At 60.4% G+C, this 26533-nt stretch overlaps 3 protein-coding genes across 9 annotated transcripts; 2 read left to right on the top strand and 1 right to left on the bottom strand.

Annotated features, from left to right (window-relative positions):
• The first annotated feature begins 230 nt into the window (after nt 1-230).
• CFAP410 (cilia and flagella associated protein 410) lies at nt 231-6938 on the top strand. 7 transcript variants are annotated; one of them, XR_012587423.1, is made up of 9 exons: nt 471-666; nt 816-834; nt 1644-1690; nt 2460-2689; nt 3342-3513; nt 3605-3719; nt 3983-4081; nt 4185-4278; nt 5856-6938. XR_012587423.1 is itself a non-coding variant. In XM_074590180.1 (7 exons), the coding sequence occupies exons 1-7, from the start codon at nt 590-592 to the stop codon at nt 5979-5981; spliced, it is 765 nt and encodes a 254-aa protein (XP_074446281.1). In that variant the 5' UTR covers nt 388-589; the 3' UTR covers nt 5982-6938. The 7 variants fall into 7 exon arrangements, 5 of the variants coding, with proteins under 5 accessions (XP_074446282.1, XP_074446281.1, XP_074446279.1 ...); XR_012587424.1 differs by lacking the exon at nt 3983-4081 and having other exon boundaries at nt 472-666; XM_074590180.1 differs by lacking the exons at nt 3605-3719; nt 3983-4081 and having other exon boundaries at nt 388-666.
• A 2759-nt stretch (nt 6939-9697) lies between these two features.
• PFKL (phosphofructokinase, liver type) lies at nt 9698-16251 on the bottom strand. The gene is made up of 22 exons (XM_074590176.1): nt 16075-16251; nt 15434-15507; nt 15261-15338; nt 14975-15164; nt 14607-14772; nt 14479-14523; nt 14272-14380; nt 13853-13948; nt 13677-13769; nt 13438-13563; nt 13259-13323; nt 13019-13082; nt 12795-12941; nt 12604-12674; nt 12392-12479; nt 12093-12245; nt 11779-11943; nt 11522-11583; nt 11047-11158; nt 10867-10966; nt 10632-10737; nt 9698-10531 (listed from the first exon to the last, which is right to left on the bottom strand). The coding sequence occupies exons 1-22, from the start codon at nt 16157-16159 to the stop codon at nt 10384-10386; spliced, it is 2343 nt and encodes a 780-aa protein (XP_074446277.1). The 5' UTR covers nt 16160-16251; the 3' UTR covers nt 9698-10383.
• A 2032-nt stretch (nt 16252-18283) lies between these two features.
• Nucleotides 18284-20780, top strand: PROCR (protein C receptor). Its single transcript, XM_074592005.1, has 4 exons — nt 18284-18471; nt 18587-18823; nt 19818-20084; nt 20179-20780. The coding sequence occupies exons 1-4, from the start codon at nt 18414-18416 to the stop codon at nt 20289-20291; spliced, it is 675 nt and encodes a 224-aa protein (XP_074448106.1). The 5' UTR covers nt 18284-18413; the 3' UTR covers nt 20292-20780.
• The last annotated feature ends 5753 nt before the right edge of the window (nt 20781-26533 follow it).

The following is a 26533-nucleotide window of genomic DNA, read 5'->3' as shown; positions in this document are numbered from 1 at the left end:
CTCAGATCTCATCTAAATCTCCCCTCTTTCAGTTTAAAACCGTTCCCCCTCGTCCCACGGCTCCCCTCCCTGATCCAGAGTCCCTCCCCAGCTCTCCTGGAGCCCCTTTAGGGACTGGAAGGGGCTGGAAGGTCTCCCCGGAGCCTTCTCTTCTCCAGGCTGAACTCCCCCAGCTCTCTCAGCCTGTCCTCCCAGCAGAGGGGCTCCAGCCCTCCCAGCATCTCCGGGGCCTCCTCTGGCCCCGCTCCAACAGCTCCGTGTCCTTCTGCTGTCGGTGCCCCAGAGCTGGAGGCAGCACTGCAGGGGGTCTCCCCCGAGGGGAGCAGAGGGGCAGAATCACCCCCCTCGCCCTGCTGCCCACGCTGCTGCGGATGCAGCCTCCGGCCGCGAGCCGGGGACCAGCGGCAGCCACCCGCCCCATCCCGGGCCTCCCGCTGGGGCTTTGCCCTACCCCGGCGGGGGACGCCGGTCCCGGGCAACCGGAGCACCGGACCCGGCCCTCCTCGGCCGGGAGGAGCCTGCGCGGGGCGGCGGGTCCCTCCCCCGGCGACGACGGCGGCGCCGCGGCCCGGCCCGGCCCGGCCCGGCCATGAGGCTGACGCGGGCGGCCGTGCTGGCTCGGGCCAAGGCCGCCGCACTCGATGGCGTCCGCCGCCTCAACTGCTGGTGGGGGAACCGTCCCCGGGCGGGTGGCCGGGCGGGAAGGGGGCGGGCGGGCCTGTGGGGATGCGCGGGCCTGAGGGGATGCGCGGGCCTGGGCGGCGGGGACAGGCCCTGCCGCGCTCCCCGCTGACCCCCCCCTCTCCTCCCCGCAGGGGCAGCCACCTGACGGATGTAAGTAGGGGCGCCGCCCGCTGCCGGACCGCCAGGACAGCGAGCAGGGGTCCCGCGGACGCCATCGTGGAGCTCCCGCCCCCCTCCCCCCCCGCTCCGACCCCGCCGGAGGGGAGGCCTCGGCCGGGGCCGGCAGGGAGAGGCGGGAGGGGAGAGGGATGGCGGGGTGCTGAGGGAGGCGCAGGCCTGGGCGGGGGGTGGCCGGGTGCCAGCGAGCTTGTCAGGGATGATTAGTGTCTCCTATTAAAAAAAGAAAATAAAAAAAAAGGAGTGGCGGGGGGATTTGCCGTTATTTTCAGAGAGCGCCTGGGAAATTCCTCTCTGAGTCCCTCCCCGGAGAGCGGGACCCTGCCCCATCTCTTTGGGACTTTGGGAGAGGTGCTCTGGTTTGGAGAGGGCTGTCATTTGGAGAGGTGAGAGGGGGTCCTTTCTGGGGTGAGAGAGCGGGGTCCTTGATTTTGTGTGGTGGCATCTGGGGTGAAAGAGGGCTCCTTTCTCGTCTGTGGTGGTGTCTGGGGTGAGGGAGAGGGTCCTTTCTTATGTGTGGTGGCTGGAAACCAGCGCGGAGATGGCAGAGTTGCTGGAGCAGAAGAGCAACGTGATGCTGGCTGGTGTCTCTGGGGCGGAGGAGCTGCTGACTCCGCAGTGACTGTGGCAGCACGTCTCTCCAGTGGTGTTAAGCTTGGGTTAAACTGAAGCAAATCTCAGTTGCGGTTCTTGCTTTTATCTTGCTTGTTTGTGATTTAAATTGCCTTCTTTTTTATTTCCCTGGGAGTGCCAACCTGCTCTTTCTGTCTCTTCCTGTGCAGATATCGATATGCCGGGATTTGCCCAACATCGAGGTGATCACGTTCAGGTGACTGCCATGGAGAGGGCAGGGGAAATCACCTTTCTTTGGCTTGGCCCTTGGTTTCTTACCACCTTTCTGTGGTTGTATCTCTGTGCTGCCTGGCTCCCCTTGCCTGATTTCTCAAGCGGCAGAGATGCAGAAATGATTAGTCTTCTGCTAGCTCCTCTGCACCTTTGCTACTCAAGAAAATAATCCCTGTTTCGAGATGTGTTAAAACATTTTAGGATTGTTGCTCCCTAAGTTGTATTCCATAGTTTAGATGAGGTCTTCTGAGCCTCTGTGTGGGGCCGGTTTGCAGAATGCTTGTTGAAATTCTTCTTGGATCTCGCAGAGCTTTTCATTTCCATAAGGCTCCCCCCAAAACACCCACCTATCCTGGAGATCTCACAGAGCCAATACTGCCTGCAAATTTGAGCTTTTTAGCTTGAAAAATCTTCTATGGGTTCTCCCTCAGTGAGTCTGAGGAACTGCTATGGGAAAGGGTGCAAGTGTGATGGGTGTTTGGGGGAAGCAAAGGCTGTTTGTCACCTTCAGCAGAGAGGAGAGCCTGCTTTTTTAATTCTTTCCTCTGTTCAGGAAGATGAAACATTATCTTATGTTCTGTGCAAAGCCATAGGCCCCTGAACCCCCCTTGCTGTGCTGTGCCAGGGTGAAGCTGTTGCAGGAAAGGGGACTGGAGAGCTGCTGTGCTGCAGGGGCTGCCGTGCTCCCCCCTGAACAGTACAGCGAGGGAGGGATGGGCTCGCAGGTCGCTGATCCTGCCTTCTCTCTTCAGCATGAATGGCATCTCAGACCTCGAGCCGCTGAATCAGTGCCAGAACCTGAGTGAACTCTATCTGAGGAAGAACAACATTGCAAGCCTAAATGAGCTCTTCTACCTCAAAAACCTGCCCCGGCTGAGAGTCCTGTGGCTGTCTGAAAATCCCTGTTGTGGGTCGGACCCCCACCGCTACCGAATGACAGTGCTGCGTAACCTGCCCGGCCTGCAGAAGCTTGATAACCAAGGTGAGTGTTTGCAGGTAAACGAACAGCCCCGAGCCATGGGCAGGGTGAACTGGAAACCGGTGACGTGTTGGTTCCTCTTGTTAAGGCGTCCTTCGACTCTTCCTTGAGTCGGGATCTGTTAGAGGTTGAGCGCCCCCTCTGCATGATCCACCGCTTCTAAGCTGTTTTCTTCCCCCCCTTCCCTGCAGTGCCAGAGTTAACACTAGCTGAGAGTGCCTCATTGTAGCTGAGACAGTACTACTAATTAGTGTTTTTTTAGAGCTCTTTCCGTTGCTGTGGCAAAACAAAGATTCTGTAATTGGATCTGCTGTCGTTAAAAAAAAAAAAAAAAAGAAAAAAAAAAGCTTTTCTGCCTAGTAGCAGTAATTTGGTGGCTTTTGGAGCCTTCTCCAGGGACAAGAAATGGCAAAGCACATTTGCCTCCCTCCCTGATATCTTTCCCACTTTGAGAGACTGGTGACGGCTGCTGTCATTCTCCTGCACGGCTTTTACTGCGGGAGGAGGAAGAAAGCAAAAGGCCAGTACAAAGGACAATTTTTGGAGCAAACCCCTGCAGTATGGCTCTGCAGCAGCAGTGCATGCCCCGTTACATATGCTGTCTTCTTGGGCTGCTGGAGTTCATTGCAGCAGGGTTTTGTTTTGGCTTTTGCAGCTGTGACAGAGGAAGAACTGTCCCAGGCCCTGGTGGATGGTGAGGAGATCATGGCCCCACCAGCCAGGAGGAACATAGAGAATGGCTGCCTCGAGTCCACCGAATCCAGTGCTGCTGAATCCACAACGGAGACCGAGAGCGAACTGCTGAACTTCAGTCTGGAGGAGACAAAGTGAGGGCTTGCTCGTGAGCTGTTAGGATTTCTGGGCCGAACTCGTGTGTAGCATGAAAGGACCCTGCCAGCCAACCCTGATATTCCATAGGCCAGGCCTGCAGCTGGTGCAAATTCCCGTTGTTCCAGTTACCGTGGTGGAGCTGTGCTGGTTTAACAGCACTTATGGGTCTGGTTCTGTATCCGCAAAACGGGCTCTTCTGTAGGTGGGTACTTACTCTCAAGCGTGTCGGCTGCATGTGCAGAGGGAGATGGATCCTCTCTGAAGTGTGAGCTCCGGCCCATTCCCGCTTAGCTCTGCTTCTGTGACAGGCTTTGGTGCTTGTCGGTGCTGTGGCACGTGTTGTTCAAGTGCAGCGTTAACACGGTCAGTCTGCAGCCCCAGCTAACATCAGGCATGGGAACCTGCCCTCCTAGGTGGGGCTGCGAGCAGACACCTTGTAGCAGCGTGCTGGTTTATGTTTTATAGCTGTGAGGCTCTTGCTGCAGGTGGGAGTTTTACTTGGGGCGTTGTGGTCTGTAGGCCGTCATGGGATGTGAATAGATGTGCCTTCAGTCCTTCAGCCAGGTATTTCTTGCATGGTTGCCCCATGATTGGAAAGGATTGGTCTGGCAGAGGAAGGTTCTGCCGGCTGGTCGTATTAACATTTGCCGTTCCTCCCCTTCTTTAGCAAAATTCGAGAGGAGCTTGGTATGAAGCCTGTTCCCAGGGATAAATTTTCCTCCTTTTCACCTCGAGACACAGACTGCAACCGAAAAAAGAGAGTGAGTATCTTTTAAAGACCAAATTGGCTTTCATCGTGTGCAGCTCTGGGCCTCACCATTCCACGAGGATGTGAAGGTCCCTGAATGTCTCCAGAGGAGGGCAACAAAGCTGGTGACAGGACTGGAGGGCATGTCCTGTGAGGAGCAGCTGAGGACTTTGGGTTTGTCTAGCTTGGAGAAAAGGAGCCTGAGGGTTGACCTCATTGATCTCTACAGCTTCTTGAGGAGGGGACGTAGAGAGAGAGGTGCTGAGCTCATCTCCCTGGGATCCAATGATAGGACATGTGGGAATGGTTGCAAGCTGATTTGGACTTGACGTTAGGAAGCATTTTTTTACCGAGAGAGTGGTCAGACACTGGAACAGTCTTCCTGGAGAAGTGGTCCATGCCCCAAGCCTGTCAGTGTTTAAGAGGCATTTGGATAATGCCCTTAACAATATGCTTTAACTTCTGGTCAGCCCTGGAGTGGGCAGGCAGTTGGACTAAATGATTGTTGTAGGTTCCTTCCCACTGAAATATCCTGTCCTATCCTATCCTATCCTATCCTATCCTATCCTATCCTATCCTATCCTATCCTTAAGATGTCATGCAATGTAAAGAAAGCCCAATGGATTTAGTCCTCTTGATCTGTCTGCACATGAGCTCATGTGTGTCCCTTTGCTGGGGTTGTGCTAAGAACACGTGGCAGTTGGGCGGTGGCGGTTGGCCTGGCGGACAGGAGACCGCTGAATTGAAAGCTTAGGTCGTTCCTCAGACCCGTCCATGGTGTAGGCTCAGGTGAACCTCATGGATCTTGGCTGCTCAGCTGGGAATTGCTGTCTGCTGGGCGCAGTGCCATCACTTCAATCGGCAGGGTGAGATGTAGACCATGTTCTGCCTCATTTTTATATTAGTTGCCTGCGATCTCTTTTGTTCAGATTTTAAATGTCCTTTAGTGTATTGCTTTGCCGCTCCCTGAGTGGTACTGCAGGCTCTGGCCTTTAGGAAAAGAAAATATTAAACAAGGGGAGGTTCAGGTTGGACATTAGGAAAAAGGTTTTCCCTAGAAGGACAGTTATTTAGAGAGGCTGCGGAATCTCTCCCTGGAGTTTTTCAAGACATGGTTTGGCAGAGCCGTGGTCTGGTGTTGGCAGTAGTCCTGCCTCAGGGGGAGGTTGGGCTGGGGACCTTCAAGGGTTGATTCCAGCTCGTGCTTTCACGATTCTACCAGTTCTTCTTATTCCTCGGACCGTAGGGTTCCTGTCCTTTCCCATCCTACACGCGGTCACACTAGAGAGAGAGGGTGGCCGCTCTTGAATGCGCCTTTCCTCACAGGAGCCAGAGGCGTGTGGGCAGTCTATGCGGGACTGGGCGGACGGGTTTGTCCTGCATTCCAGTGAGCCTTGTCACATGCAGTCTCTGCCCATATTTGCCCCGAAGGCTTGGTTGATCTGTCCCTGTAGCTGCAGGTGGCTGTTGCAAACCCGTGTTGGTGGTGACAGAGTTCCTAGAAAGAGCAGCTCTTTGAAAATCAGCTGTCCTTTTCTGGGATGACGTTAACATGCTTGTAATAAAGCAGCGTCTGTCTCCTTCCGACAGAACAATGTCCTGAATGCCATCCTGCTTCTTATGAAGGAACTGGACACAGAGGGTCTGGAGATCGTCCAGCAGACGGTGGGGAGGAGGCTCCAGGTCCTTCAGAAGAAGGAGCTGCAGGAGGAGTGATGGTGCCTATTACAAACATCCCTGGACCACCAGCCGGCCCCAGACCCTCAGCACCGTTCTTCCCACACGTGCCTGGCTGCTGCCAAAGCCTCGGCGTTTCCCGCTGCGCGTCCCTTGCGGAGGGGCTGGGATGGGGTGCTGCTGGCTGCCCCCGTAGCTCCTGACGTGGTCCCTGGCTGTGCATGTCCTGCTGGGACTGGCAGCACCCGGTCTGGCTCTCAGGAGCTTTCCCGCTTGCGTAGCACGCTCTGTTAATGTTTGTGTCTGGTGTCGCTGGGGCTGTTTGATGTGAGCTGCAGGGGAATCAGCAGAGCAGGGCTGCAGTGAGAGCTGCTGCTGTGCTGTGCGATCGAAGGGGGATGGCAAAGCCTGCTGGCGGCTGGAAAGGTCACTGCTTGTCGGTGGCTCCCTGTCAGACTAACCCTCGGCCAGCCTCTCTGTGCGTGTAGCAGACTCTGAAGGCAGTTTCTACCACAAAGATGTGTTTTTTGTGATGTCTGTCGGGGAGACGCTGCCTGAAATGATCACTAAGAACTCTCTGGTGCAGATTGTGAAGGTCAATGTCAAGTTCTTAATTTATCTTCGAACTCCTGACTTCTGGTCCTCGTTGGCGCATGCAGCATCTGACTTGGCGGTCAGGCGGCCCAAAGAAAAGCTCGGTGCAGCCTAGGTGAAACAAATGACTGTCTCCCAGCTCCTGAATGCTCAGCTGTACTCTCACCCCCACATGCCCCTGCAGGCATTAGAGCAGCTTAAGGAAACAACGTCAGAATAAAAAAGCCCTTGTGCGTTTTGCAGTTAGGAGGAAAGAAGCCAAGCGTTACTGTCCTGTTTGCACAGGCATCAGGGGTGGCGTTTCTCTTTAACCGAAAAAGCTGCATTTACTAAGATTTTATAGCGCGGTTAAATACAAACTAAAACGTCGTGACATACCAAATAAAACCAATTATCCCTCTAGGACGTGTAAGTAGTGGCTGGGGTTCAGCAAACATGGTGAGAACAACTGACTCTGGGCATTGCTCCATTACGTCTGGTTCACAGCTCGTATTGTGGAGCAGGAGGAGGAGGGCTGTGGGCCCCCGCGCCCTCCCGCTTCACTGGGCCGGTGAAATGGCTCACCCGCCTCTGGTGCTGGTTGATACCGCGCCGAGCTGCTGCGAGGGCTGCTTTTCAAAGGCGCTGTCCTAGTTGGGAACTTTCTTGCAGCCACGAGTCCACACTGAGCGCAGGAAGCAAAAGAGACGGTGAGCAAAGCTCGCTTGCTCGTGTGGAGGGGGACAGCCTGCCCCGGCAGCACGAGGGTCCCTGAGACAGGACACGAGCCCTTGGTGCCGCTCGGCTTCGGACCCTTTAGCTCCTCAAATGACCTAGTTCTTGCCTCCTGCGCTAACCCCAGCTGCATTTAAATGGCCAGTGCGATTTATAATATACGAGACTTCCCTTGACAGCCAGGGCCCGAGAGATTTATCCATCATCTTGTTTGCATCTTGCCCTTGTGCTGAGGGCAAGTCCTCTCCCAGGCTGTCTCCACAGCCAGCGTGGTGGCAAAAGTCGCGCCTGTTCGCGTTGGGGAACAGGGGAGCTTGCCGTTTGGGTGTGCCGGACACCCCCCGGCTTTGCTGGGAGGAGAATGATCAAAGTGAGCGTCATCATTTGTCATCGGGGCTGGTTTGTGGTGAGGGCAGCTAATGGAGCAATCGCCACAGCCCGAGGCTGCTCTGGCACAGTTCCTCTCTTAATCCTCGACGCACGACTGTCCCTGAGCAGAGCTCGCTGCCTACGTGCCGCGCTTGTCATCCTTGGCTGCTGCCAATCCTCCCGCTGCCAGGCCAGCTGCCCTCAGTGCTCCCGACCACTCCTTGCAGGATGATCCCGCAGCATCCCCTCGCTCTCGGCACAGCCCCGGGGGGCATGCTGGCCCCTTCGGCTCATGCCTCTTTACTCCGGGGACCTGGCAGCCCGCCTTTCGCTGCAAGATGCTCATGGCTTTGTGCTCTGCCTTCTCATCGGGGATGGGCTGGATGTGCTGGGGAGCCTGGGTGCACAATCACCGCGTCCCTCCTCCTGCTCGTCCTGGTAGGGCACGGGGTGGTTGCCCCCAGTGGGGACTGTGCCTGCCTGTTTCCCCCAGGAATTTAGCACTCCAGGCATCTTTTTTTTGGGTGGAAACGGGGCGTTAGGGCTGCAGTGATGCCTGTCCCCAAGCGCCTCCAAATGTGCAGCTGGTCTGAGTGTGGGAACACTTCTGCCCAGGGAAGTGGTGGAGTTGCCACCCCTGGGGGTATAAAAGCCGGGCAGCCGTGGTGCTGAGGGACATGGGTTAGTGGCGGTTTGGGCAGCGTTACATTGGTAGTTGGACTTGATGGTCTTAAAGGTCTCCCAACCATAACGATCCTGTGATCCCATGACACCCCTTGCCCCTTCACACCCTAGCCCTGGCTGCTGGAGGGCTGTGGTGCCATGTCAGCCCCTCCAGTGCCATGCCAGCCCCTCTGGTGCCCTGTGTGCTGCCAAGAGTGCCAGGCTGGAGAACACACGCGCTGGAGAGGAGCCGAACGCCCAGGGCTGCCAGCTGCGCTCGGGCACGAGGCTCCACCTGGGCGATGGTACAACTGTGGGGCTTTTCGGCGTGCCCTGCTTTCGCCCTGACCTGCCTCAGTGGGGGATGTCGAGCAGCGAGGGCAGACCTTTCCCGGGCATGGAAAACGCCGGCGGCTGTCTGCCTGCAGGCGTGGATCCAGCACAACTTGCGTTCAAAGCATCTTTGGGGACTCTTGGAGTCCGATGGTGAGTCAGGCGTGCGGGACCACTGTGATGTGGGGGTCTGTGGCTGATAGGGGGTCCCGCTTGGGAGCTGGATGTGCCTTGAAAGTGGCACACGGGCTGGTGGGAGAACCCATTTCCCACCTGCCGCCTTCCCCGCGTTGGGAGGAGCAGCCAGGTCTCTGCCCGGGGTCCCCAGAGCAGGTACTTGCCCGGGAAGCGCAGCAACGCTGCCTCCATCTGCTATTTCTCTGCGTGTCTAGCTCTGGCAAGGCAGATACAATAATTATTATCTTCCTCCAGAGCCTCTAACAAGCAACGTGGCCAGCTAGGGGAAAAGCACTAAAATCGGGGCGGGGGACGACTTCTCACTTGGGGAAAACTCTGCGGGGAGGAAAAAAATAACTGTGTTTGACCCAAAAGAGCGTGATGCGTCCTGGTCCTGGTGATGTCCCAGAGGCTGGAGCCGTCAGCTGAAAGCCCCGGGAGGAAAGCAGCCTGGGAAAGGGGCTACGCCGCGGCCGTCTGGCATGGGCCAAGCGTGGCGGAGCTCAGCCAAGCCCCAGCGCCGCACGCGGGAGCCAGCGCGCTTGGCAGCCGCCCTGAGAAACTGCCTCAACACACATGCACATGGCCCTGATAAATCGCTTCTGCGCTTGCTTTGAAGGTGGGAACCAAAACAAGGGAGAAGCGATATTTCCCCGGGATTGCGAAGTCTGCCCGCAGAGGGATGCTGACCTTGCACCCGCCGCGGCCCAGCCAGGGAGAGACCGCCTGCAGTCCCGCTCTCCCAGGGTTTGAGGACGCATGAAGCAGGGAAACATCCTGGACCGTCATTAATCCGGCTCCGGCAAACCGTCTGGTTTTGCTCATCCCCATCCTAACCCCGGGTCTGCCCCCCATTCCTCCCCGCAGGCACTCGGCGCCCAATGACCACTCTCCGGTGAGGGGGGTTTGGCTCCAGCGGGTTTTATCTCTAGAGGAGGAGAGCAGCGCCGCAAACAGTACAAGATTTGGGGGCGGGGGAGGGGTCACAGAGCAGTGGTGAGATGACGAGCACGGCCCCGTTGGCGGCACCTGAGGCCGTGCGGTGACGGTCACAGCCAAGCGTCATGCAAGGTGGCCGGGGAAGAGGGGCTTGCCAGGACCCGTGCTCTGCGCTGAGCCCTCGAGACACCCCACTGGGCAAACGCCACGGGAGGACGGGGCTTCACCGAGACTCCCGGGGCAGCCAAAAGCCCCAGGTACCAGCCCCTATCCGCTCCGGGACGGCACCTCCGCTCCCCTCCCACACGCAGGGCGGGCGACTAAAAGCAGCAGTTGGCTCAGGCGGTCAAGCCGCTAAATACCCCATCATTAAATAATAAGAATAAACCATTAAGGGAAGATTAAGGGTCTGGGCTGTGCAGCGGGGCTCTAGCAACACCTCTTTGCTGCATCTGCACAGGGACCAGACCCTGGACCAGCGATTTGGGGCGGCATTGTGCAGTTTTGGGAGCCGGGACCAGGCTCTGCCTGCTTTAAGGGATCGGTGGCAAAGCTACAGGGCTACTGAGAACAGGGGGGACCCGGTGCTCGCGGAGCAGCAGGTGGGGATGGAGGGGACGTGGAGGGGGGGCTATGGCTCAGGCTGGCGGGACTAGAAGCCCTTCTCGATGCTGAGGGTGCGGCGGGTGACGTGCTCCATCTTGCCCGAGATGTACTCGGTCAGGCTGATCTGGTAGTTGGCGAGCATCTTCAGCATCAGCCGCAGGTTCAGCCACCACTGCTCCTGGGGCAGCCTGTGCCTGCAAAGGGGGGGACATGGCTCTCAAGTGACCCTGGGGACAACCCAGGAAGGTCCCCCAGGACCTGGTGAACCGCTGGGTCATGGGGACGGTGACTTACTCGAAATCGGTGACTTTCTTGAGCTCCGTCACGGGGCTGAAGGCCACCACCTTCTTCCTGAGCCCGATCACGCAGGCAGAGTCGCCCGAGTTGGCAAACACGCGTCCTGGGAGGGGGACACAGCCGACCATGGCCACCTCGCTGGCAGCCGAGTGGCCAAGCCCGGCGCAGCAGGGGCTGCCCAGTGCCACCAGACCCCCATCCCACCCCCTGGGACCCCCGGCCCTCGGCTCACCCTTGCGGTAGACCTCCTGCAGCTTCTCCGACATCCACAGCACCGCCTTCACTCCCAGCTTGGTCCCGTAGTTGCGGTCAAAGGGGGTCGGGGCTCCCCCCTGGGGACAAAGAAAGGGTGATGTTGAGCCTGCCTGGCTTTTGGGGACAGTGGTGGCCCATGTCGCCCTGTCCCCCGTACCTGCTGGAGGTGGCCCAGGACGTTAATCCTGCAGTCAAAGATGCCTTTGCCCTCGGAGGAGTAAAGGTTGTAGAGGAACTCGGTGGTGTAGTGCTCGTGGCACTTCTCATTGCTGGGGGAGCGGAGGGAAGGGGTTGGGAGGCTGCTCCTTAATCTGGTGTCCCCAGAGGGTCCCTCCACGCTCCCCTAACCCCCTTTGTTTTTTGCTGTTTTGTTCTCCCTGAGGCCCAGAGCCCCAGCCCGTCTCCCCAGCAGGACTCTGGAGCTGGGGTGGGGATGGCAGCGGAGACATCCAGCGCAGGACTGTCCTCCTGGCCGAGCGTGGCATCCTCGGGCAGGACGCCGCGCACCCACCCTGCCAAACCTCACTGCGCCCAGGGACCCTCTGTGGCCACGGGACGGGCTCAGCGCTGGCCTTGCTGCCTGCCACCGGGCTGGGGTTTTCAGCTAGCGTCCCCAGGGGTCCCCAACTCACCGCAGCACCAGCCCTCTCTGGATATCCGTCTTCATTTTGTCGGTCAAGTGCTCCACATTGGCCTGCAAGAGGAACACCAGGATGCCAGTGGTGCCCCATGTTCTCTGCAGCCATCCCAGGTCCTCTAATTTCGACTTGAGAGCCGCTAATGACACCCGGCGGCTTCACGGGGCTGGGCTGGAGCCCTCTCTTTCCTGCTTTTCCATCTTATTTTACCCAAACGATGCTGCCAGAAAGCAGCCCCTCGCCCTGCGCACCTTCAGATCGTGGATGGTGAAGGGATCTTCGTAGACGTAGGCGGCATCAGCGCCCACCGCGATGCCAGTGACGGTCGACAGGTACCCGCAGTAGCCCCCCATCGTCTCCACGATGAAGACGCGGCGCTTGGTGCCCGAGGCCGACTGCTTGATGCGGTCACAGCTCTACGTTGGGAAAAAGGCGGGAGGGGGGGTCACACCAGGAAAACCCATCTTTGCTGCCCGGGATGGGAGGCTGGTTCCTTCCTGCATGTCATCCCAAAACATGATGGGACCTGGCAGAGCAGGACGGCCCCATGAGCCCTGTCCCTCACCTCCATGGCTGCGTTGACGGCCGTGTCCGAGCCCAAGCTGAAGTCGGTCCCGGGCACGTTGTTGCTGATGGTGGCGGGGATGACGCACATGATGATGCAGAGCTCCTCGTACTGCCCGCGGGCCTCCACCAGCTGCAGAACCCCCTCGTACGCCTGCAGACAGCCGAGAGCTGGGGAGATGCCGGCCCCGGGGCCGGATCCGCACCCCAGAAGGGGTGGCCCAGGGTGCCCGCACCAGCTGTGGTGCCAACAGCCCACCCCGGCCCTCACCCAGCCAGGGTTGAGGGTTCCCCCCGCACCTCGAACCCCCCGATGACCAGCAACGCCTGGATGTTGAATTTCCGCACGTTCTCCACGATCTTTTCCATGCAGGTCTTGGGCAGGGTCCTGCGGTGGGGAAAGGGAGGAGAGACCGCGGGGTGAGGACGAGGGGGGGGGTCCCCGCAATCCCCGGGGACAGCTGTGTCCCCTCCCCTACCTCCCCCGTGGCCCCCCCTGGGGCTGTGCTTACCGCTTGGTGCCCAGCATGGACCCTCCACGCCCCAGCCATCCAGCCACGTCGTGCCAGCCCACCTCGCGGATCTGCAAGCAGCAGCGCTCAGTTTTGGGGTGGGGGAGCACCCCAGCACCCCTCCTCCAAGCCCAAACCCACCCCCCACCCCGGGAAACCCGCCGCCCCCCCAGGCTCACCGTCCCCCTTACCTGCCCTTTGGACAAGCCCTCGAAGCCGTCGCTCACCACGTAGATGGTGTGTCCCTGGCAGATGCCGATCCGCACGGCCGACCTGACGGCAGCGTTCATGCCGGCGGCGGGGGCACCCACATTCAGGATAGCCATGCTGAAGGGGCTCTGCGGGGAGGGGGACAGCACGTCGCTGCGTGTCCCCAAGGTGGGGAAGGTGTCCCCTGCTCCCCATCCTTCCTCACCTTCTCCTGCGCCGGCTTCTGGTGCGCCAACAGCTTGTAGATGTTCCAGTTGTTCTCAAAGCTCCTGCAAGGACAAGGTGGCGTGGTCCGAGGTGCACCTGGACCCCAGGGCGTGGGGGGGGGACCCTCCCCGGCTGCCGGAGCCACTGGTTCCTCCCCGGGGAGCAGCCCCTGCCCCAGCACATCCTTTTGGCCACCCTGTAGGGATGTCACCCACCAGTGCCAGTCCCCGCTCCTCACCTCCCACGGAGCTGGATGGCCTCCTCAAACCTCTTCTCATCCATGGCCTTCTGCACATCCTTCGTCTTGGGGTGGGGAGAGATGCAGCACCGTGACACCCATGCTCGCAGGGAGGGGAGCGGGAGCCCCACGTGGGGGGCTGGCGTGCCAAATCCACCCCCCCCTGCCCCGGTACTCACCACCTGGACGCACTCCATGAGCGGCAGCCGCACGGACTGGTTCCCCGAGAGGCTCACCACGCAGGCGGGGGTGTCCGGCGTGGCCTCCAGCAGCGCCATCACCGCCTCCATCCCCATCTTGCTGCTCTGTGAAGGCAAAGGGCCACCCGCCGCTGCCGGCCACCCATGCCAGCCGGGCGGGACGCTGCCCCGGGCTCATATGGGGACATCCCCACGGGCAACCACCACTAAAGACCTACCAGCACCCGGTCAAAGGCTGATGGGGTCCCTCCGCGCTGCACGTGGCCGAGGACAGTGACCCGCGTGTCGAAGCCCAGGCGCTGCACTACCAGCTGGGGAGAAGAGAGGACATCATGCCGGGGACCCACCGGTCACTGGAGTGGGGGCCGGAGTGGGGACGGGAGCGGGAGCTTACGTCCTTCACGTAGTTGGAGGAGATGGGTTTGCCGCTGCGGTCGATGGCGCCCTCGGCGATGATGATGATGTTGAGCCGTGACCCTCTGCTGCGTGTCTGGTGCAAGAGGAGGGAAACAGCCGCTGCGGCTCAGCCAAAACTCACAGGCGGCCGAGCACGAGCATCCTTTGTCCCCACCGGCCATAGCCCCGGGGAGGGGCGGCTCAGGTTCTGGGCGGCCAAGCCCCCGGGCCAGCGCAGCCCCTGGCACCCGAGGGCTGGATTTGCGCTCAGCTGAGTGGCCCGTTTCACAGGGACAATGGCAAGAGCTCCCGAAGCTTCGCAGGGGCCGGGCGCCGTCCGCGGGGCTCAGCCCGCGTCCCTCTGGGGACTTTCCGGGGACAAAAGGGGGATGGGACTGTCGGAACCCCTCCGCTCACCTCCCCGAGCCTTTCGCACATGAGGTCTTCCCAGCCGTCCTCCGGAGGGGATTCGGGGATGAAGAGCCAGTCGGCACCCGAGGCCAAGCCGGACACCAGTGCTAGGTACCTGGTGGGACACGGTGGTGGCAGTACCATCCCCAGGAATGTCCCCAAAACATGGCATCCCATCCCTGCCGACGGCCTTCCCCACTGGCTGGTGCTTACCCGCAGTGGCGGCCCATCACCTCCAGCACGAACGTCCGCTGGTGGCTGCAAAGACACGGGTGGGAGGAGAAGGAAGGTGGGTGCGATGCCTGGGGTGGCCCAGCCCCCCAGTGCCCAGCCCCGCTCACCTCTGCGCCGTGGTGGTGATGGCGTCGATCACCTCCATGATGCGGTGCAGCGCCGAGTCGGTGCCGATGGTCATGTCAGTGCCGCAGAAGTCGTTGTCGATGGAGCCCACCAGCCCCACAATGTTCAGGTGGCAGTTCTCCCGCGCCACCTCCTCACTGATCTGCCCTGTGGGGGGGACATGGCCGCGCAACCCATCATTTTAGAGTGCTCCTGTCCCCCTCCAGCATCACGCCGGATCCTGCAGAGCAGTGGAGGAGCCCAGCCCTCCCTGGGGGTCACAGCGATGGGGTGGACCTCTGGACCTCAACATCTCCTCAATGCTTTCAGCTCTACCCACCCAGGGCTTTTGGGAGAGGGGTTCACCCACCGTCTTGGACCAGTTCCTCCAGCAGCCCGCCCCACTCGGAGCGGAAGATGTCAGCGCCCGTCAGGCTGCCGTCCCCGCCAATGACGCAGAGGTTGGTGATGCCGTGCTCCACCAGGTTACGGGCGGCCCGCAGCCGGCCCGCCCGGGTGGTGAAAGCTTTGCAGCGGGCGCTGCCGATTACTGTCCCACCCTGGAGAGACAAAGGTGGGGGGGACACGGCTCGTCACGCAGATTTAGGATGGGAGGTGGGATTCGGAGGTCTCATGGCCCCAGGGGTGATCCTCACCAGCTGGATGATGTTGGAGACGCTGAGCCAGTTGGCTTGCTTGATGTTGTCTCCCCCCTCCACCAGCCCCTCGTAGCCCTGCGGAGAAGTGGGGGGCGGAGGTGAGGGGTGACCCGTCTCAGGGGGGGTGGTTTCCCCCCCACCTGTGGCGGGGAGCAGGGGGGCACCCCAACCTCGTAGATGAGGAAGACCTTGGCTCCCACGTATATCCCCATGCGGGTGACGGCGCGGACGGCGGCATTCATCCCTGGGAAAGCGAGACGTGAGCCGGGGCGGTGCCCAGGGATCCCCCGCCCCATAGGGGGACGGATCCTATAGATGACCTCGAAGTGTCCCCTCGAGTGGGGGTGTGTGTGTGTGTGTGTGTGCGCCACGCAGGCAGAGACTGGGGGAACTCGGTGCTCGGGTGGGAGCTGCAGACGAGCAACTGCCCCAGAGCCAGACGTGTTAGAAACAGCAGCTTGTCCCCGGGTGGGGGGGGGGGCCCACCGTGGGGGTTCCACCGTGGGGGTTCCCCCGTGGGGCCCGTGACCTCCCACGGAGGGCGCTCCGGGGGCGGCGGGGACACGGCCGGGGGGGCGCAGCGACCCTTCCCCGGTGGGGGGGACAGGGGATGGCGGGGTGTCGTGTCCCCCACCCCCCACCCCGCCGCTCCCCGGGGAGGAGCGTGGGCCGCGTCCCCGCTGCGCGCCCCGAGGCCCCGCGGACTCTGTCCCCGCCGCGCCCGCGGGGCCGGGGGACGCGGACACGCGGGGCGGGACCGCGGCGTGTCCCCCCGCTCCGCTCCGCTCCGTCCCGTCCCGCCCGGCCCCACCTTGCGCATCCCCGCCGCTGGTGAGGACGGCGATGGCCATGCCGGCCCCCGCCATCCGCAGCCGCTCCAGCTCCGCCGCCGCCATCGCTGCGCTCCCGGCACCGGCGCCGCCGGACACGCCCCCGCGGGGACACGCCCCGGACACGCCCCGCACGGCGAGGACACGCCCCGCCCCGCCGCTCTGGCGCGACACACCGCGACACACCACGACACAGCGCGACACAGCGCGACGCTGCGCGCCGTGTCCTCCCATACTGTCCCATTCCAAGCCATACCGTCCCATCCCGTCCTGTTCCGCGCCATACTGCCCCATACCACGCCATACCGTGCCATACCATGCCATGCTGGTCATACCGTGCCATACTGTTCCATTCCAGGCCATACTGTCCTGTTCCATCCTGTTCCGTGCCATACCGCGCCATACTGTCCCATACCGCACCATACTGTCCCATACCTCGCCATACCGTGCCATACTGGTCATACCATGCCATACTGTCCCATACCACACCATACCGTCCCATACCAGGCGATTCTATGATTCTGTACTGTCCCATGCTGCGCCATACCCTCCCAATACTGTTCCACACCATCCCGTACCTTCCCATACCACGCCATGCCCTCCCATACTGTCTCATACCGTCCCAGTCCATGCCATATCATTCCATACCATCCTGTACCGTGCCGTACTGTCCCATACTATCCCATATTGTCCCATACCATCCCATATTGTCCCATACCATGCCATACCATCCCATACTACGCCATACTGTCCCATACTGTCTCATACTGTCCCAGTCCATGCCACACCGTCCCATACCATCCTGTACCATGACACGCTCTCCCATACCATCCCATACCGTCCCATACCGTCCCATACCGTCCCATACCATCCTGTACCGTCCCATACTGTCCCATACTGCACCATACCATGCCATGCTGTCCCGTTGTCCCATTCCATGCCATAGCGTCCCATACTGACCAATACCATCCCATACTGTCCCATACTGCACCATACCATGCCATGCTGTCCCGTTGTCCCATTCCATGCCATACTGTCCCATACCATCCTGTACTGTCCCACACTGCACCATACTATGCCATGCTGTCCCATACTGTCCCATTGCATGCCATACCGTCCCATACCATCCCGTAACATCCCATACTGTCCCATACCACACCATACCATCCCATACCATGCCATGCTGCGTCATACCATGCCATACTGTCCCATACCGCGCCATACCATCCCATACCACCCCATACCGCACCATCCCATGCCATACCGTCCCGTACTGTGCCATACTGTGCTGCACCATGCCTTATTGTGCCATCCCATGCCATACCGTCCCGTACCACACCACGCTGTCCCATACTGCTCCCTACCATCCCATACTGTGCCATACCATGTCATACCATGCCATACTGTGCCGTACTGTGCCGTACCATGCCATACCTTCCTGTACTGTCCCATCCTGTTCCATACCACTCCATACTTTGCCATACCACCCTATACTGTACCGTGGCAGGCAGTATGGTGTGGGTACATGCCACCCCAGGTGGCGCCACGCTGTGCCAGCTGGTCGAGCTGGATATTTTAATATAAATTTTATATTTTAATATAAATTTTACATTTTCTTCAATTTTAATCTAATTATTTCAGCTATAATTAAGGAAAGAACACACAGAGCGAGGCCAGCCAGAGGTTTCCCTGTCCCACCCCCTCCCCCCAGCCCATCGCGGGGGCTGCGAGGATGCCACATCCCGAGGGTCGCATCCCTACAGGGATGGGGGTCCCGTCGCTCCAGAGCTTGCCAGGACCACCAGCGCTGGGTGTCTGGGTGCAGTGTGGCGCTGCGAGGCCGCTCCCCTCCTTCCCTCCCTTCTCCTCCCGGAGCGGTCCCCCGCTGCTGTCCCCCCCACTGGCCTCACCCTGGGGGAGCGGGGACGGGGCCTCATCCCAGCCAAGGGATGGGGAAACTGAGGCAGGCGCTGGCTGCTCCCTCCCCTGCCGGCTGGAGCTCTGCTGTACGGTCCCGCAGGCGCCGGGGTGAGCTCAGAGCCTCATCCCCCATCACCATCCCCAGGCGCTGCAAGGGCAAGGCCAGTCACCGCCAGCGTGTCCAGCAGGGAAGGGGTGCGGGTGGCTCGGGCTAAGGAAATGGGAGAGACCTGGCCAGACTCCCACTCTCCTCCTCCTGCAGCCCCACCTCCCCGCTCCCGCTTAACTCCCTGCCAGGCCAGCCGTGGGGCCACCATTCCTGTCCCCATCCCTGTCCCCACGCTTAACTCCCTTCCAGGCAAGCTGTGGGGCCACCATCCCCTTCCCCATCCCTGTCCCGATGATGCTCCGGCTGCTGCTGCTCTGCGGAGCCCTGGGCTGCGGGGCAGACCAGGCGGGTAAGGCGAGGACACGGTGGCGGTGGGGTTGGAGAGACTCAGGGTTGGCATGGAGGACACCCGTGGCTTACGGGAAGGGGACGGGGTGGTGAGTGATGTCCGGCGTCTCTTGCAGCCCCGCTCACCTTCACCATGCTGCAATGGACCCGCGTCTACAAAGGCAACTCTATATTCTGGGGGAACGCCAGCCTGGACGGGCGGCTCAGCCACCTCCTGGAGGGGCTTAATGTCACCCAGGTGCTGCCGCTGGAGCCCCCGGAGACCTGGGCCAGGCGGCGGCAGGATGTGAACACCTACCTGCTCTACTTCAGGCAGCTGGTGCAGCTCTTCAGCAAGGAGAGGCCCATCAACTGTGAGTGGTACCCGGGGGGGAGACACGCGGACACATGGCCCGGTGGGGGGACGGGTCCTACTGGGGAAAGGGGAGCCCCCCCCGGCACTGCCTAGGTAAGGGGATGGCTCCTTGGGGACAGCTGGGCAAAGGGACAGGGACACGGCCACATGCAAAACCTTGCGCTGGGAAAAAGGAGCCCTTCTGCGGAGCTGGGAATTTCTTACCCCGAGCTCACCCCGGGAACAGGGTGATGCTCAAACCTCCAGAAAAGGGCTGGGGGCTGCAGCCCAGGGGGACAGTGAGGTGTAGGGACCCTGCCTGTGCCCTGCCTGCATCCCACCTGCATCTCATTCGCATCTTACCTGCATCTCATCCGCATCTCATCCACATTCTGCCTGAACCCCACCTGCACCCTGCCTGCACCCTGCCTGCACCCTGCCCACATCCCACCTGCAACTCACCTGCATCCCGCAGCCTTTCCGGGAGGCGTGGGACGCTGACGGCAGTGGTTTCATGCCCGCACTGCTCCGCCAGCCCCCGTTACCCCCAGTGCTCCTGTGCAGGGTGTGTTTTACCTTCATTTTCTTTGTTACCCCCAAACCAGTTTTGTCCCAGCTCTGCTTTTCTTTACCCATCCCTCGGGGAGCACTTTCTCCCCTCGGGGTCTTGGCGGTGAGCCCCTCGTCTCCTCTCGCCCAGTGTCCCCACACTCCCTGTGCCGCATCCTTCCGCGAGAGCGATGAGTATCTCGCTCTGTGCCGAAAAACCTCCCGTCCCTATAAAACCGAAGCTGCGCTGTACGCAGATAAGGAAGGGGAAAATAAGCGCAGCTGCCCGGCCCTCGGAAAAGCCGCGGCTGCAGTGGAACCGAGCGAAGGCAAAGCTGTGTGTGGGCTGGGCAGCGCAAGGCTGAGGCTTTGCAAACTCAGTGCACAGGTTGATGCTGGTGATGGCAACGGGCTGCTGCGGGTGGGAGCGTGCGGACCCTGACCCCCTCCCTGCGTCCCCGCAGACACCCAGAGCCTGTGCTGCCACCTGGGCTGCCAGCTCTTCCCCAACGGCACAGCCCACAGCTTCTACGAGGTGACCCTCAACGGGACGGCTTTCCTCAGCTTCCACGTCCCCAACGCCACCTGGGAGCGGCGCTGGCCCGGCGGCGACGCCGTGGCCGCCTACGCTGAGGGGGAGCTGATGAAGTGGCCCAAGACCACCCAGGACCTCCAGCATTTCCTCAACACCACCTGCGTGGACATCCTACGGGCTCAGAGCGCCAGGACGGGTCTGTGCTGGGGCTGGGAGCCGGGGGGGATGGGACACAGTAGCATGGTGAGGGTGACCCCAGTCGTCACCTCCACCCCTCTCGCCTCTTGCAGGAAAACAGAGCAGCCGGTCGCACGCCCCGCTGGTGCTGGGCCTGATCCTGGGCACCGTCGCCTTGCTGGGCATGGCTGTGGGCATCTTCTTGTGCACGGGAGGGAGATGCTAGCGGAACCGGCAGCTGTCCCATGTCACCGCGTGGAGGCCGGGGACGGACCCATCGTCACCCTGTGGAGGCCGGGGACGGACCCATCGTCACCCCGGGGAGGCAGGGACCCAGCCCATGCCCCGCAAGGGACATACCTCCTCGGCGCCACAGGCTTTGCTCCCAAAGGACACCGCACCGGTGGCTTCCCTGCCCGGTCCCCGCTGGGTTGACCCCCCCAAGCAGCGGCACCCTGCCCCGGGGACGGTCCCCACGCCGGGCTGGCATGGAGCGCTGAGACTTAATGCTTGGCACAGACAGAAAAAAATGGGGAAGAAGGGTGGTGGTGGGGGCAATTGGCAGGAGAAAGAACCACGAAAGAGTTAAAAGGATGGCACTGAAACCCTGTTTTCTCCCTGTTGCAGTGGGGAGAAATGCCCGGGAGGGAGGATGTCACATCTTTGTGGCACTGCTTGGAGATGGCCTGTAATAAAACCACCCGTCAGTTCTCCTACCCCGCTCGGATGCTCTCATTTCCCACCAGCAGCGCCCCTGTGGGGCTGCAGATCCATCATGGGGCTGCAGATCCACCATGGGACTGCAGATCTACCATGGGGCTACAGATCCACCGCAGGGCTGCAGAACTACGATGGGGCTGCAGATCCACCGCGGGGCTGCAGAACTACGATGGGGCTGCAGATCCACCATGGGGCTGTAGATCCACTGTGGGGCTACAGATCCATCGTGGGGCTGCAGATCTACCATGGGGCTGCAGATCCATCGTGGGGCTGCAGATCTACCATGGGGCTACAGATCCACCGCAGGGCTGCAGATCTACGATGGGGCTGCAGATCCACCGCGGGGCTGCAGAACTACGATGGGGCTGCAGATCCACCATGGGGCTGTAGATCCACTGTGGGGCTACAGATCCATCGTGGGGCTGCAGATCTACCATGGGGCTGCAGATCCATCGTGGGGCTGCAGATCTACCATGGGGCTACAGATCCACCGCAGGGCTGCAGATCTACGATGGGGCTGCAGATCCACCATGGTGCTATAGATCCACTGTGGGGCTACAGATCCATCGTGGGGCTGCAGATCTACCATGGGGCTGCAGATCCATCGTGGGGCTGCAGATCTACCATGGTGCTGCAGATCCATCACGGGGCTGCAGATCCACCATGGTGCTGTAGATCCACTGTGGGGCTACAGATCCATCATGGGGCTGCAGATCTACCATGGGGCTGCAGATCCATCGTGGGGCTGCAGATCCATCACGGGGCTGCAGATCCATCGTGGGCCTGTAGATCCATTGTGGGGCTGCAGATCCACTGTGGGGCTGCAGATCTACCATGGGGCTACAGATCCACCACGGGGCTGCAGATCTACCATGGGGCTACAGATCTACCATGGGGCTACAGACCCACCATGGGGCTACAGACCCATCACAGGGCTGCAGATCCACCATGGGACTGCAGATCTACCATGGGGCTACAGACCCATCACAGGGCTGCAGATCCACCATGGGACTGCAGATCTACCGTGGGGCTGCAGACCCATCACAGGGCTGCAGATCCACCATGGGACTGCAGATCTACCGTGGGGCTACAGATCAACCGTGGGGCTACAGATCCACCATGGGGCTGCAGATCCACCATGGGGGCAGGCACACGGGAGTGGGGCTTGTCGGCGTTGCCAGCCCTGTGTCGGAACCCCAGTCATGCACCGAGTTTGCAAGGCCTCTGGAGAGAGTCTGGGGAGGGGGTTTGCTCCTCCCAAGCTCATTTCAACCCACCCACAGCTTTGGTTTGACTCAATTAAGTGATTTTTCCAATGAGCAAGTGGCGACCCTGCGTTTCTTTCTCATTTCCTCATCTCTGTATGAGCCCCCGATGTCGAGACAGCCGGACGGGGACAGTTTTTCTGAGCAGATCAAGGCGTTCACCCCTCTCCCGTAAGGATGTGCATCCCAGAGGGATACGGGAGCGTGGGGATGCCGGGCGCGGGGCAGGGCAGGCGAGAAACCGCTCCCCGAGGCCCAGCTGAGGAAAGGCAGAGCTGCGCTACCAGCACCACACACCAGCATTCATGGCTTTATTTTCCTTTTCTGTGACCTAGATCTCAGCCAAAAACTGCCCTTTGACAGTTTGGACTTCGTTTATATTAATAATAAACTCTTGGCTGCGTTTCCCTTTCGCTCATAGCAAGGTTTTGAGCCCAACACTCCCCTCGTGCTCGTCTGCGCTGCCCCAAGGGCAGGAAGGGCTGGGGGCGAGCCAGCAGCTGGCTTGGGCCACCGAAAGAGGGGGACAGCAGAGGAGCAAAGAGGTTTCCTGGATGAACTTCCAGCTCCTTCTTTTCTAAATACCCACCCCGGCGGCTCAAAGCCGGGGAAGATGGGAAAAGAGCTGCAGGAGAGAAAGGGGATGGGGAGATGACATAGGGGTTGTCCGCAAGGAGGGATGGAGGAGGAGGAGGAGGTCTCCAAAGACCACATCTCATCACCCTGGCCGCCGGCCATCCCCTGAGCAGCCCCCGCCTCCCCCAGGCTCCTGGGGCAGGGGCCGGGGTGCTCCCCACCCTTCAGCGGGCTCCTCCGCGACAGGGAAATGGCAGCCAAGAGGCCGGAGGATCCAAAACAAAGGGGCTGAGGCACGTCAACGTCACGGCTCGGCCTCTGAAGAAGCGCCCTTGGCGGAGCCCTGACACGGGACCGAGCACTGCATGTCCCCGCCGCGGGCATCAGGGGACATGAGGCTGATGGTGAGGGTCAAACGCCGTAGGTTTGCTCCTCACGAACGGTTTCTCCAGCTGGGAGAAACTGCTGCGTTCACGGCTCCGCTCTGGTTTTTGGAATTGGGGCGTCCCTACGGCCCGCAGGCGGGGGCTGGTGTTCCACCATGGTCCCGAGACCCCGCGTGATTCTCATGCCAAATCCCCCCGCGGCGCCATGGGTCCCTGCTCCGGCTGGGAGAGGAGAGTGTGGATCCCACGGAAAAGCGATGTCCCAAGGCCTGGAAGGTGCTGGCGGACACGGGCCAGCAGCAGGGCCAGCACCCAGGAGAGACCCAGAAACTGGGGAGGTCTGGACCAACAGGGCTTGTTTTGCCTTTTTTTTTTCCTGAATAACATCATCTTTTGGACAGATGAGGAAGTCTCTGCTTTAAACAGCTCTGGAAAAGCCTTTTTCCTGCCCCCGGGTCCCCCATGTGTGTGGGTCGCAGCAGGAGAACGCTCCAGAACGGAGCTGATGTTGCTGCTGGCTTCTGGAGGGTCTGCCAGCCATCACACGGGGACGGGGCAGCACCCAGACGCAGGGACCCCCCTCCCCCCAAAACTGCAGGATCCCAAAAAACCAGCCTCATCCCGAAGCGTGCCCATGGGCAATGCACCCAAAGGTGCCGCCCCTCTGTTGCAGGGCCACCTCCCTGGTGGTGACCGGCACCTGATGTGGGCACGGTGGCCGAGAGCCGAGGGGTTATGGCAATAGCATCCACACCCTGCCCCAAAATTTCTCTTCCTCATCCCCAAACCACCTCACAGCAGGGCCACCAACGCTTGTCCTGGAGCAGGAGGCTGGGGACAGGCGGCCCCAGCTGCCCCAGTCTGGGAGCTGGGCTCCCTCCCCACTGCCACCCCGACACGCATCATCTCCCCAGCAGCTGGCAGCCACATCCATGGCCGGTGCCTTCCCAAATCTGTCTCTTCTTCCGCCTTCCCTCCCTGTTTGGGACAGGTGCCAACGCTTAACCCCGTATCCTGTCAACCGAGGGGTGGTTTTAATTTCCTCCTCGGGTTTTTTTTTGCTTTCTGCCAGAGGGTGAACAAAGCCTGGGGGCTTTAACCATCCCCCCGCCACCGGCAGCATCTCCCCCAGAGCAAACCATCCCGGTTTTCCGCACCCATTGCCGCGTGAGGCTTCGCTTTCCCCCGCATGGTTTCAATTGCTCAGCTCTGCTACCACGGGCTTGAGATAAGGGTCGAGATAAGATGCCCAGCCTTGAACGTTGTCCCAGTGAGCAAGAGGATGCCCAACGGCCGGGAAGCGCCTTTCCCCTTTGCCCACGGCCGGCAAAAAAAACCCACGCAGGGAGCCTCCCGAAAACGCAGTGAGGGGCTCCCGCGCCTGCTGGGGTGGGGACGGGCAAGGCAGCAGCTGGGAAAATCAGCTGGGCTGAGGGTATCGGCGTTTCTCCCGAAAATGGGGAGCACCAGATTTTAGCCTCTGGGGACAGGAAGAAGGGATTAGCCTGATAAACACCCCTCATGCACTCGGTGCCTGCGCTGGTGGCGTCATCGCTTTTCTGGACTAAACAAACCCTCTCCATCAGAATTCCCCGGCAGCCACCTTTGTCGCAGCCCCAGCTGTCCTCATTTCTGGCACGGCCAGTTTTCGAACATCCTTTGTAGCCCCGGGGGGCTGCACTGGGGCAAGGGGAGTCGCAGCCTGTGGGCAGCCCTCCCTTGAGCGAGGGACGCTTTTTTTGGGGGCAACGTTGTTTTGGGGGTGGAGGCCGGTGGGTATTTGCTTTCTCTCAGCCTCCTGCCCTCACCCAAGGGGCAGGTCCCTGGAAATGTTGAACGGCAGAGGAAAGGGCTGTGCTGGTGAGTCCTCGTAGGGCGTACGGGTGCCCGGGACCCACGGCTGCCCTCTTCCCTTTCCTCTCACCTCCCAGGTCAGCGTGCCTGACCCAGCCAGAGGAAACGGGAGGAGAAAGCTGGCCGCTGGCCACAGTCAACAGGGCGACGTGGCAGTGGGGATGAAGGGAGGCTGCCGGGCAGCAGGATGCCACCAGTCCCACCACACCTCCCACCTGGCCTGGCCGCTCCCGAGCCATCCCGTGTAAGATGCTCCAACCGCTGCTCATCAGCCCCATGGGACGGCAGCAGAGATGGGGGCTGCCATCGCAAATTCCAGTGAGGAATCATTGCACCACCTGCCCTTCCCAGCCAGAGGCAGGCCACCACGGCCTTCAGCCATTTGAGATGTCCCCGGGAACATCACAAATCCCTGTCTCCAGAGTAATTTTCTCCTGGCACCAGTCACTTCTCCCTTCCTATTTCCACAGAAAAGTTTAGATATAGATAAGTACTTTAAAATAACAAGCTCTTCGGAAAAAAAATCCCCAAACATGCCTGTATTGCACTCGCAGACGAGTTTCCATGGAAAAGAAACCACAGTTTGGGAACACTGTCAGCCCCTGCCTGGACACGGGGAGGAGGCGATGCTCTGTGCCAGGGACCTTCCGTGGGGCTGAAGCCACCAGGAACAAGCCATCTGCTTGGGCCAGACTGCTCCCACGTAACCTGAAGCTCCCGTGCACAGCCCTGAAACTTCAATATCTGGTCTGGGATGGGCGACCCGGCTCTAGCTGCAGCAAGCCCAGGCTGCGGAGGGACAAGAGGTGCGGATGAGGCTGCCAGGGCACGATGCTTTTGGGAAAAGCAGATCTGAAGCCCTTTTTCACTCCCATTATCTACCCGCCATGGAGTCCTCACGCCATCTACGCCTCCACCACTCCTGGGGTGGGAGGCACTGAGCCACAGGGCGGTAACACCGTGCTGATGGAGGTGATGGCATCTTAAATGGAGCCTTTGACAAGGCCCTGGAGGAACACACACAGCTCCTTGGAGGTGATCAAAACCACTCAGAGAGAAATCAGGATCCCATTTCAGCCAGGCAAGGACCGCGGGCTTGTTTAAACATCCCCCTTCTCAAAACAGCAAGAAATATAGTCAAGGACAAGGGTTTTGCCTCTATCTAGACCCTCAACAATCCTTGACTTGTGCAAGAGTTTAGGGTGAAAGGGGACCAAGAAATGAGGTATTTGGTTTTTTTTTCATTTGATCCAATTTGGGAACAAGGGTATCGTGTAGAAGGGGCTGGAAACGAAGACTCTGTGTGACAGGATTCCCAGCTCAGGGGTGGGCACCTTCAGGACCCTTGCTTGGTCCCAAACCAAGAAGCAGCAGCGATGTGAACGCCTAGGCCTCCTAAGAAGCATTTATATGAGATACAGGAGGCCATGCGCGGTACAACTCACTCGCACCAGTGACGTGTTGCTGGAAACAGGGGACACAGGATGTCACAGCCACCCAAGAGCTTCCATGTCCCCCTGGAGGACAAACACCTCCCCACGGCCCTAGAAGCAGCACACCTTTCCTCGGGTAAGCGTACCAAAACCCATGGAAACGTTTGAACCAGATCCCGGCACACACTAGCACGTGCTCCTGCCTGTGGAGGAAGCATGAAAACCCTGGGAGCT

The sequence above is a fragment of the Larus michahellis genome, chromosome 6 (assembly GCF_964199755.1).
Source record: "Larus michahellis chromosome 6, bLarMic1.1, whole genome shotgun sequence".
NCBI classification, from domain to species: Eukaryota; Metazoa; Chordata; class Aves; order Charadriiformes; family Laridae; genus Larus; species Larus michahellis.
The sequence above is the reverse complement of the archived record's forward strand: the minus strand, read 5'-3'. Positions and strand labels throughout refer to the sequence as shown.